Source organism: Parasteatoda tepidariorum, chromosome 1, assembly GCF_043381705.1.
Source record: "Parasteatoda tepidariorum isolate YZ-2023 chromosome 1, CAS_Ptep_4.0, whole genome shotgun sequence".
Taxonomy (NCBI): Eukaryota; Metazoa; Arthropoda; class Arachnida; order Araneae; family Theridiidae; genus Parasteatoda; species Parasteatoda tepidariorum.
Window position 1 is genome coordinate 106806263 of NC_092204.1, and position 12550 is coordinate 106818812.

The 12550-nt window shown below is 27.1% G+C and overlaps 1 protein-coding gene across 1 annotated transcript in view; it reads right to left on the bottom strand.

The window, feature by feature from the left end:
• Positions 1–12550, bottom strand: part of LOC107448747 (BUB3-interacting and GLEBS motif-containing protein ZNF207) — a gene marked incomplete at its 5' end in the record, with an annotated part of 33113 nt that overhangs the window by 4772 nt on the left and 15791 nt on the right. Inside the window, 5 exon segments of the mRNA XM_071184819.1 lie at positions 6497–6611; positions 7107–7221; positions 8105–8132; positions 9745–9771; positions 10634–10831. Coding sequence (XP_071040920.1) covers positions 6497–6611; positions 7107–7221; positions 8105–8132; positions 9745–9771; positions 10634–10831 — 483 coding nt within the window.

Genomic DNA, 12550 nt, shown 5'->3' on the forward strand with positions numbered 1-12550 from the left:
GGAAAAATCAAGCAATTTTTCTAGATTTGTTTGAAATATTTAGGGGGACTTTAAGAGATTTCCAATTATTGAGGACGATATATACTCACTAGAGGGTGGTTACTCAAATCAGATTTCAAATTTCCCTGATTTTTCCAGTAAAAATCTTAAAATTTCCAGGTCAGTGTGCTATTTTTTTTTTTTAAAAATCATAAAGCGTAGGTGGGTACAAGAAAAGTGTCAAGATTATGAAGTATTTTATTAAAAATGTTATTTTTAATATATCATATTGAACAGATGCGGAGAAAATATGTCTAGCTTGTAGAATGTACTGTTTTTAATCAATAAAAAACGTTTTAAAGTGCTAAGTAATTTTTGCACAAAATGTACCAAATAGCAAATACAGAGGGATCCCCCCAAAAAACCTTGGATAAGTACTGTTTAATAAAATATTTTCATTAAGTAAAAGAAAATAATCCCAGGTGATTATACATCAATAAATTTTTATATCTTTACATTTCAATATAGAGCCATTTTATTCTGTATTTTATCCAAACAGTGCTTTTTAAACAATGCATTGATATAATTTTTTTAAAAACCAAATCCGTAGTCAAATGTTTAAATAATGTTGCTTGGAATTAGCATTATTATTTTAAGAGATATCCAGTATTCGCAAAGACAAAATTGTCAAATTTCTTGTTGCATATTCTATAGAAATAAATTTTTTTTTCTTATTAGAATATTTAAAGAATTTCAATCTAACCACATGGTTTCTTAGTTTAGATTAGTTAACTGTTTTTTTGTTTTTGTTTCTACAACTGGGTAATTCCATGGTGTCGGACATAAAAAATGAACATGAATTTCTTAGAAAAACTATCTTATGAAACATAAGTTTATAATCATCACATTTTTATATTAAATATTATTACACCATAACAACAATTTGTTTGATAAAAACTGATTATAATAAGTTCAAATTAAATGGGTTAAATTGTTGGTGTTGAATGTAAATCGCACAAAAGCAAAAAATTATTATTATTATTCATTTCCAAATTGTCTGAACTCTGTGAATTTATAATTTAAATGTAAACTTGACTGAATTTTGAAGCTGACATTTGAATAAAAATTTTATGCAGTTCCTCACTTGCAAAATATGATAATTAATTTGAAATTTTTTACTTCAGTGTCAGACAAATTTTTTAAGTTGGATATAAATTTTAGTTAAAGATAGCCATTATAATGACTGAAAATTACCTTAATTTTAATCTCAATACTATAAAAATTATTTTTCAATTAAATAGCTTCTTTAAATTGTCTTCTATTTCCTGTTGGAAGGGATGTATCAATGTCTTATATAGCATTTTTCATTTTGTAAAAGTTAGTTGAAAATCACTCATTTTAATTGTGCAAGTATATCAACAACAATGTAAATAAAAATCATACTTAAGCAATATTTCCTTAAATATTATAATTTTAAAAATCTTGGAATAAAAAAAACTGCAGCTGAATTTTTCTTCTTCTTTTTTTTTAAAAAAAATATATAGAAGAATGCCGTTTAGTTTCATTATCTTTAAAATCTTCTGAAAAAATGTCACCATATGTTAAAAGGAAAAAAGTAACAATATTTTACTGTATTATTAGCCCATAAGATTTTTTTCTGGGAAAAAAAGATTGCACAGGAAAAATGATAATTTAATAGCTTTATTTATGGCCAGCATAAAATTAAATAATCGTTTTGTACTGTTCACACAATCTATTGTATTTGATGTTTCAAAGCAGACGATAGAAAACAAAATACCTTTTACTTTTATTTAATGGCATAACAAGAAAGAGCATATGTACCCGGTTGTAGCAGTAGCATTAGAGATGTGCCAAATTGATGAGAAATTATAATTAAATTAATTATAAAAATTCTAGAATAAATTTTAAAATTTTAATCTCTTTTTAATACCCCCTCACCAGTTTCATTTGCCAATTTCTTTACTAAAAAAAATAAATAAACAAAAATAAATAACTACAGAATATTCTTAATTTTTTTCTTCTCTAAATACATACATTTTTCAAGCTTTAAGCAAAATGATTGATTTGATTTAAAATGTTCTAAATGAAGTTAAATTTTTTCACAAACAATTAAAACTGAGTTGTCAAATAAATTAATAAAATATAAAAATATATAAAAACTTCATTGATCAATTTTAAGTTATAATATAAATAACTTAAAGCACAGCATAGTTAAACAAATTTTATTAGGTCACTGTGGGGAAATATATTATTGTAAATATATTAATAACCCAAAGGAATATTTAGATGGTTTCTATTCATATTTCCCTTCATTTATAAAGAAAAAATGACATGGAAATAAATAAAAATACTTATTATTAAAATCTTGCTTTAAAGCAGAAAAAGTAATTTTATTATGTTACATCCGAGTAGCACAGTACAATTAATTATGTATTTTGGTGACACACGTAAAATATCAAAAGAGTATCTTGAGAATTTTTTTTATAAATCAAAATGTGAAATGTTTCAACACATTTGAGCAAGATAGCTTGTTTTCTTACAGTTCACTTTAATTATTTATTTTTTCCATTTTCTATTATTCATGTGAATTTTTAAAAAAAATTCTGTACTTTGTAAGAGATTTACTTACCATGGTAATGATGTAACCTTTCATTTCCTATAACTTATTGAAAACTGATATTTATAAACCATTATTTCGAAATCTTCAATTTTTCACTTCAGAAATGATACCTTGTTCACTTATTATTAAATATATAAATTTTGTTCACCTGGATACCTACCTTGAAACCTGCACAGTATAATTTTTTTTTTTTTTTACTTTCTTTGTAATAAACAAATATAAAATTTTTTGTTATATTCTAAGTTTATACATCATTTAAAACGTTTTCCATGCATTCCCTGGTTTTGCCAGCTTTTTAAGGAAAAAGGAGAAACAGTTTCGGAAATATCATCTTTGGAATGTAAGCATATTTACGAACTTTCGACATTGTGATTAATACACAATTAAAATTTTGAATTAAAAATCAAATATTTACCAACAAAACAGTAAAATTTAATGTAAACATCTAGGTTTGTAAAAGAAACTTTTTTAAAAAATAAAATATGATATAAAAGGTTAAAATGAAATCCAGAAAATTAGCATTAATGCAACAATTGTAACGATTTTGCTGTCAGTGATTCAAGAAAATGAGTGATTAATTGGAGTTGATGATAAAAAATAATTTATCAAATGGGAGTACAAAAGGTTTTGGAAAAAGAGTGCAAGATAAAATCGATTATTAAATTATAATCAATTATATTTTGGAGAATTTTATCAAGTACAGTAGAGCGCCGATTATCCGAACTGCTCGGGACCGAACGTGGTTCGGATAATGAAAAGTTCGGATAATTGGAAAGTTGTTTAAAATCTAGTTTAAATGATTATTATTTATGCACTAACTTCCCTTCACACTTTTTCCAGGTTTAGGACTGGCAGTACCATCGAAAATAGCTCTGTTTAAAAAAAAAATTCAATTTTTAAATATTTTTATTTAATTTTTTTAATTTTGAATTTTTTTAAATCATACTTCAGCTATTTATAATTTTTTTTTTGTCAATTGCTGATTTTACCACATTTTTCTTTATTTTCCATTGAAAAAGAAATCCAGCAAAGACTTTCGTTTCAAAGATGCTCTTTTTTGAGCAGCGATATACCTTATTCTTTTTAAATAAATTAACTGAACATCAACATCATTTTGTTACGAACTTTCAATTAACTGAACATCAACAACATTGTTCTAGCCAATTCATTGCAATATCTAATGAATTGCAAGCTTCTATATGAGAAGGTTCACTATCTTGAACTTGATCATCTATTTGTTCCTATTCGTCTGTGGAGTTTCGATTTTCTTTCAAAATTTCAGCAAACAATTTCATCATCATTTAAAATTTGAAATTCTAGGACGTTTTCAGTGTCTCGACACCAGCCTTCCATTTCTTCTGCTGCATAACCTGACATCTCTTCAACCGGAAGATCTACTGGCTCAGAAATTTTTAAAAATTGTTGATAAGTCAAAAATTATTCTAAACTTTAAAAAAAAAAAAAAAAAAAAAATGGATAATTGGACGTTCGGATAATAAGGGTTCGGATAATCGGCGCTCTACTGTATACTTAAACATTTTGTTAAAAGAAAAAAAAATGTCCCCAAAGCATCAGAGCAAAATTGAACAGTAAATGAATTCAGCTTGCAGACTGGAAGATGAAAAAAAAAACCCTTTTTTATTAAATGAAGCAAATATACTAACCCCTTCTTCCACCTCAGCCACAATATTTGCCTTTCCTTAACTGCATAGTCCCATAATCTCCAAAGAGGTCAAAAATTTCTAAAGTCATTTAGCAACAAGGGTGTTAAGAATATTCGTATCCAGAAGCGCTCGAGCAGCGCCCCCTATGTAATTGAAATGAATGAAGCACATTAAATCTTGAGTGTCTGTGTTAATATGTATATGTTTCTGTTACGTCCGAATAAATGTTTCTAAAAGTAACAATTCGTTTGTCAATTTCGAAAGTGAATAGTTTAGTAACAATAGGAGAGTTTTACATGGCATTCTAGTTTAGTACGGTAATAATGGAGAGAAATTTAATGCAAGCAAAGTATTGCTAAGTTGATAATACAGTACGACCTCGAAAATTCGGACTCTTACATCCAGTTCCAGACCTGCCAACCTTAGAAAATAAAAAAGCAGGAGACTCTGTATCACGACATAGGAAAATATTGAAAATTCAACCTTATTCACATTTCCTACAAGAAGTTTAATTCAAAATATATTATTTACATTACATAAAATAGACCACAATGAGATTCTGACACTGACTAATAAAGATATGTGTTCTTACTATAAAATATAAGGTTCTATAGAATTATATAAAAACACATCTTTTGATTTTTTAAAATTTAGGAAGAGGTTCAAAATTAACAAAATATGTCAATAATGAATACAACTTTATAAATGTATGTCTTATTATTTTTTTAATAAAAAAAAAAAACTGCTACTGTTTTAAAACTGCAGATGTTGCTGATTTAGCATTATTTAAAAAAAAACTGCCATCTATAGAAAGTGAAAAAACATTTTGCCCAATGGTATCAAAGATATATTTCCTCTCCGATTTTGCCATTTCATCGGTTATTGTTGTTGTTTTGGTTCGTGCACACTACCGTAATTTTTAGCGATGTTGATATCCGGGATAATTTTTCTAAATAAATGCCCAGCATGATCTGAAGCACAAGTTGGGAAGGAAATTGCACAAATTGTTTCCCCCCCCCCTCTATCGTGCACTAAATAGAAAAAAGCAGGAGAAAACACCCTGAAAGCCTGAGGGCGGAGATTTGAGGAAAAAGCAGGAGAGTTGGCAGGTTTGCAGTTCGATAGAAAATTTTTTCAAAAATAAATAAATAATCGCTTAAAATAAAAATTTAAATGTAAGAGCGCAAAATCGCAACTCTACTCCAACAATGAAGCAGTAGAAGAAGAGGTAGGGAGTGAATATCACAGCTATACGCAGTTATCAGCTCATAGCTGATAAGGAAATGAGGTTATCAGCTCATAGCCAGTTATTCATATCAGCTCTGTATAGATAACAAAGAATACAGAGGGGGATTCCCCTCTACATTCTTCTATAGATAAGGCGTGCAGGAGGAGGAATTCTTCTACAACCTTGTTTCCCCCCTTTGTGAACCTTGAAGCTTAGAACGTGGGGACAAGTTCTTTCATCCCCCAACAAAAAAAGGATTAATATCAGCTGGTACAGTCTAGTCTAGAAGCATCTGTTTCAGTTATAAGTTGAAATTCAGCTCACGTTTTAAGCCTATATTTTTAGTTTTAAATGCTAATATTATGTTATCTAAGCGATCAATTACTGTGAAAAATGACGAAAGTTTGATTTTTTATGTCTCTTATTTACTGTTTAAAGCGTATATTTATGTTAAGTTGTTAAAATTGACGTCGGAGGTCTACACAGGCGAAACCGGTCTGGCGAATTTGAAATTTCGATAATTCTATCAATTTAAGTAAGGTATCTAAAATCCGGACCTTCCAACCTCCCCAGCAGTCCAGATTTTCGAGGTTGCACTGTATTTCAACTGTCTGATGATAAATTTCCACTCGAATAAAGTGGATACAACGGATGGTAAAATAATTTAAATTAAGAAAAAAATTTCAGCTTTTCGTTCAAATTCAATTTCCAGATTTTTCCAGGTTTTTTTTTTATCCAAAATTCCCCGATTTTTCTAATATTTATAAAAAAAAATTCCTCATAATTAAAGGTTTTCAAGGTGGGTGACCATCCTGTACCAACAACACCCATGTTTTACCAACAAAAAGAGAACCCCACTTCTTTTGGATACTTTATGACCATTAAAAATTTTAAAAAACTCTTTAATTTCTTCTTTTAGAAATGACTTATTGTCCAAAATTAGCATGGATCAGAACAAATCGTATAAAATAAATAAAAAAGTACCTGACACATTAGGTGAGGAACTTCCACTATAAGCAGGAAATGTCGGTCTCGATGACATCGTCATCAGAGGTTTAAAATCTGTGCCCACAGGGGATTGTGAAGATGATGTTGATGTCTAAAACAAGAGAAAGGGACAGTACATTCAATAGCATTAGGTTTAGTTATTTTAAACATTAAAGTAAGTGGATAGAAAAAAAAAGTGAAAAGGTACAAATCCTTCTCAACTAATCTGTAACACCATAGACAAACTGTGAAATTGGTCTTTATAGCGTAGAGTAAACTATGAGTATAAAATATTATCCATTGTAGTTCTTTATTTTTAAAAGAAAAAAAATTGTCAGCTGAAAAAAATAATTCTGCAACAGTAAAAAAAAAATATTTAACTTATTTTTTGAACATTCATGCAAATTAACATTAAAATTAAATATTTAATAAATGAAATGAATGATAGTTAAATTGAAAAACTAAATAAAATTAACAATAAAATAAATTTGCATTCTAAGAGTAAAACTAAATTTTTACTTAAATTATAATTTAGATTTGAGCAATATAGCACAAAATATGATAGCAATGGTAATTTATACTCTTAATAAATCATTTTTAAACTTACCTGAGGCATAGCTGAAGGAAATAATGGTTTTGATGGTGCCTGGGTGCTACCTGACACAGTTGATGGTGGCATTATAGGTGCACGGGGCATTCCTGGCGGCATCATTGGCATACCACTGTCAATAAGCATGCAATTAAAAATTATTAACTTTTTTAAAACTAGATTATCCATTTAAATACACACACAATATATATACATATATGCAAAAAAATCACCTAAGCCTTTTTTTAAAATCTAAAAGCTTAAAATGCAGAAAATTCTTGCATTTAAGATAAATACTATAACCAGTTTCATGTTAAAAGATATATGCCCAACAGTTATTGCCCCCAGCAATGATTAATAAATTGTGGTAATAATCATTAGTGGTTATTGATGTAATAGGTATTTAATATACTAATATAAAACCAACACTAAAAAATTCAACAAACTAGTACTGTGGTATGCTGAGTATAAAGCAGCCAGTTTTTCATTTGCAAATTTTCTATTTTGTTATATTTGACTTTAATCATTTCTAAATAAATCATACAATTTATGTTAATCTTAACTGGCATAATAACTATTGATATTGTTTAAGTCAAAATCATGCTTCAGAATTTTTTTTTATGTAGAATTAGTTTTTATTTATTTATTTATTACTTCTCTTTGTGAAAAATGTTGAATATTAAGTATTTCAAAACAAAATTAAGCCCTGATCCCTGATTTTTGGTATTAAAAAAAATTCTTGATTTCTTTTCAGATTGATACAATTTTAAGCTTTTTAGCCATCGTGAAACTTGGCTAAAAAGCTTAATTGTACATTTACGCTTATTGAGGAGGAAAAAAACTAAAAAAGTTTTTTTCCTCCTCAATAAGCAAGGGATATATTTTGTTTAAAAAAAAAAAATTCAAATATTAAATGCACATTCACTGTATTTCGAATTTAAATAGTTATGTAAAAAATAGTTATATAGTAATGTAAATAAATAAAAAAAAAGATATAAGAAAATAATGAAGCTTACCCAGGGGGCATAAATCCAGGAGGCATGCCTAAAGGAAGAGATACAGAAAGAGTATGAAAATTTAAATTCATTACATTGTACAAGAACAGACACATAGAAAATTTTGTTTCGTTTTTAAAAAATAAAATAAAATAAGATGCGTAATTGTACTGTTGACATCCATGAACTAGATATCTGTTTTATATAAAATTGCCTTAACTATATATCTTATTTACCAACATATATCTATAAAAAAAATTATTAACAAGGAATGAATAAATAAGTCACCTAATAGAAAGGTTAATCATTAAGAATAAAAAAGTAAATATTATAACAGTATTATGCTTAAAATAGAAAGATAATCTAAAATAAATAATTCAACACAATAAATGGTAAGACATGTGATTACTGAGCAGATGTTGCTACCAAAGAAAAAAACTTAAAAGAATGTTTTTCTCTTTGTGGTTTAAAAGTATCTTTTTGAAATACAATTAAGAACATAATGACAGAACTAATTAATTAAAGTATTAAAACAGAGAAATAATTCTATCTAAGGTTACATGCCTAGCATCTTATATAATTGTATTGTTGAGAAAAAATTGTATCTAAGGTTACATGCCTAAGGTTATATCTAAATGCAGATTTATAAAATACTAGCGGAATATCCGCTGTTCCTACAGGGTGAATAAAATAAAGAAAATTATCAATAAATCAGTACTGAAAAACACTACCAAATCATGCATAAAACTGAAAAGCATATAGCAACACAATTTACAAACGTAAAATAATTGCAATTCTTTTTTTTATTATTATTGATTGCCATTCTCAGTGGTTTTATGTTATCAAATTAAGTAAAACAAATTTTTTGTAGTTCATCGCAATAAAATCAGGGTAATGATGTTACTTAATCCAAAATATACCCAGAAAGGAAGGTAGGCTTAAAAAAAAATCCGACCTGATAAAACCTAGATGGGTTTTTTTCTCTTCAGATTTACATTTTATTATAAATAAATCAGCCATAGTAGCCATTTCTTATATTAAGATATTTTTTATTCAAAAAGGGAAGACTTTGAGAAAATTCAAATAGGAAGGATGATATTTAATTTTGGAAAACAAATCCTAAAATACTATTTAAGACAATATAATAGCCTCTGGCGCTGTATTAATCAAGCCTACAAGATATTTACAATTAATAGGTAGTATATAAATTTTTTTGTCAAATAAACAAATATCTTTTGTTTTTCCTTTTGTTAGAAAAAAAAAGGAATTCCAGATTTTGGTAGCTATCAAATACCACAATTTAAAGGACAATCCCAAATGGTAAATAATTAATTTTCACCAGTAGGGTGGCCTAATTTTTAAAAATTTGCGGAGAATAATTTAAGGATACTACTCATATTTGTTAAACTACAATATGACCATGACTACTTTCTAACATCATCAATTACTGATATTATTAATGCTTAAAAATCTTAAATAAGAAGTATTACCCTTTATTTTTATAATTATATTTCACCTTTTTAAACTTTGTGATATGGCGGTTTTAAGAGTAAAACAGATTCTACATGAATCAAAAAAAAAAAAAAAAAAAAAAAAAAAAAAAAAAAAAAAAGAAAAAAAAAGATGAGAAATATAAAGTAATTAAATGAATAAAAGCCCACCTTTATTTAAGCCAGAAGATGGTAAGTCTTAAAAGAAAAAGAAAGCACAGTTAAAAGAGTTATTTATATTAGTAGTATTTAGAAATAATACGGATAAAGAAAATGAGAATTAACTAGAAGAATAGAGAGCCAAAAATACACATAAAAACAGTACTTCTTGGTAATCCAGAGTGATATTTTGACTGTAAATATTAATTGATAACAAGAGAAGAACTTTTATTTTCACACTTTACTTTAGCAGGCCTTTTCTCTTGTAATTAATAAATTTTATTTTTGCATTTATATTTTTTAAAGCAATAAGATACATCAGGATAATAAATAAAGACAATAAAACTTTATTTTGCAAAAACAATTTAATAAATAAAAGTATAATTTCGATGTACTAGCAACAGCATGATACTATCAATTATTATCAATGTTGGGTTCCTATAAATTTTTCATAATTTGTTTTTCTATCTAATAAATAAATTTAAATTTATTATCTAAATAGATTAATTATACATTAAAAGATAAAATTATTATTTATACATTAACATACTAAACGATTAATTATACATTTGTAACTCATGTTAACTTTAAACAGAATTTAAACAATATTCATAATTTTATAGTAACAGCATTACGTTAATGTTCGTCCTCAATACTTTATTCTGTAGCTCACTTGCCTGCCCAAAAATGGTTGAACATTCTTATTATAGGTAGTGTCTTAATAGTATTAGTTTTATTCTAAAGATAAACAACATAAAGCTAGAATTTGATATAAAAAAACCCCCATTAAATCTCTATTTGTACATAGATCTTAATTTTTTTTAAAAAATAAAATTTAAAATGGAACAAACTAGAGCACGGTGTTACCTAAAACTTATGAAATTTTAAATAAATTCCTTACCCATTGGCCCCATAGGTCCAAGTGGAGACTGTCCTGGCATCATGGGAAATCCCATACCAGGCATTCCTGGCATCATTCCAGGAATAGGTGGCATGCCGGGCATCATGCCCGGCATGGATGGCATTCCTGGCATAGTTGGTCCAGATGATTTGTCTGGAAGACCAGAGGAATCTTCATCATCTGAATTTCTAACCTCTACTGCGAATAGAAAAGTTCATATCAATACTTATTTAGAAAATAATTAAAATAAGAAAAAGGTTTTATAAACATTATTGCAAAATATAAGCAAATATGCATAAACACAATAAATTAAATTTGTTTAACCTACTTAAAGTGAAACAAGCTTAAGTCTAAATGTTTCCATCTTACTCAAGTAAAAATATAAAAGTACAGAAATTTCCAGTAAAGAGGCCGCAATATTGTACATGGGACGCCTATTTAAAAATTGCTGAATTTTTTTATTTATCACTACATGAGTTATTGTAAACACTACAATTCCATTTTTGGATACTATTAACAAGGCTCTCAAAATACTTTAACCAAAGAAAAAAAAGGAAAGAACAGTTTGTAGTTGAAAAGAAGACTTAAAAGGACCAATTAAAAAGGGAACTTAGGAAGAACATTTAGTTATAGAAACCACAATAAATTATTAATAGTTAGTCTTCTTGACAAAAATATTAAAAAATAATTAGCTAAGCAGAATTCATTTCGATGCAGAATCCTACTAACAAGATATAAAATGTATAATATAATGTAACAAGATATAAATGTACAGTAACTCAGTAATTTATTTTAAAAGTACACAGATTTTAAAAACTGCTTTGAAATTTTCAAAATTAAAGAAAGTTCTAATTTTTTTTTAAAATAAAAAGATTCGCAGATGAAAGATTGAATTAATTTATGTGTAAGTTTTCAAACCTTACTCATAATTATCACTTTATTCATAATGATAGAAAAATGGAAAAATTACAAAAATGGAAAATTTATTAAAAAATAAACAGGTTAGAAAATGTTCCCTAGTTTGAAAATAAAATTTAATCTTAAATAATATAAGATTCTATAATAATAATTTTAATATTTCCTTGTGCAAATAAATAGTAAAAAAAGTTTAAATAACTTTCAGGAAAAAATAGTCTCAAAACAATCATCAAAATTAAATTAGCATGTTTGGTTTCTTAATCCACCACTTTGACAAATCTGATAACATTGACAGGGAAGACACTAGGCTTTCAAAATCCCGGGTCCCTGGGACCCATGACTTTTAAAAAACTGGGTCCTTTTGAAAAAAAATGGGTCCTTTACATAAATTTTTAAACAAATATAATCTTTCTGAAAAATACTTAATAGATTATTAGTACATGAATTATAACAATTATAATGCTGTAATATGCTAATATTGAAATATAATAGAAAAATAAAATAAAACAAAATCTAAATTTATGTAAAATATTTTTATTAGTGTGCTTCCCTCTCTACTTATTTACACTGCTTCCCCCTCTACGTATTTTACAAGACTGAAATATCTTATGTGCTCTTATAATTACATCTTGGGAATTTGACATATCTGGCCCTTCAAGTGTAATCATCATTAATGTTTTCAGTTTTCCTTCAGATATCCTATTTCGAGCACATGTCTTTATTCTTTTCATGGCTGAAAAGCCTCTCTCAGCATCAGCTGATGAAATTGGCAATACTGAGGCTATCTTTGCTAATTTAGAAAATTCTGGAAATTCATCACTATACTGTTTGATGAAGATTCTAAGAAAGTCTTTCATACTCATAGATTTAAAGTTTAATACGATCTGTTTAAAATACTGAAAGTTATTTTTAAGTTTATCACCAGAAATCAATTCTCCAAATGTTCTAATCAATAAATCAATATCTTCTGACCCATAATTCAGTAATTCCTCTGAATTC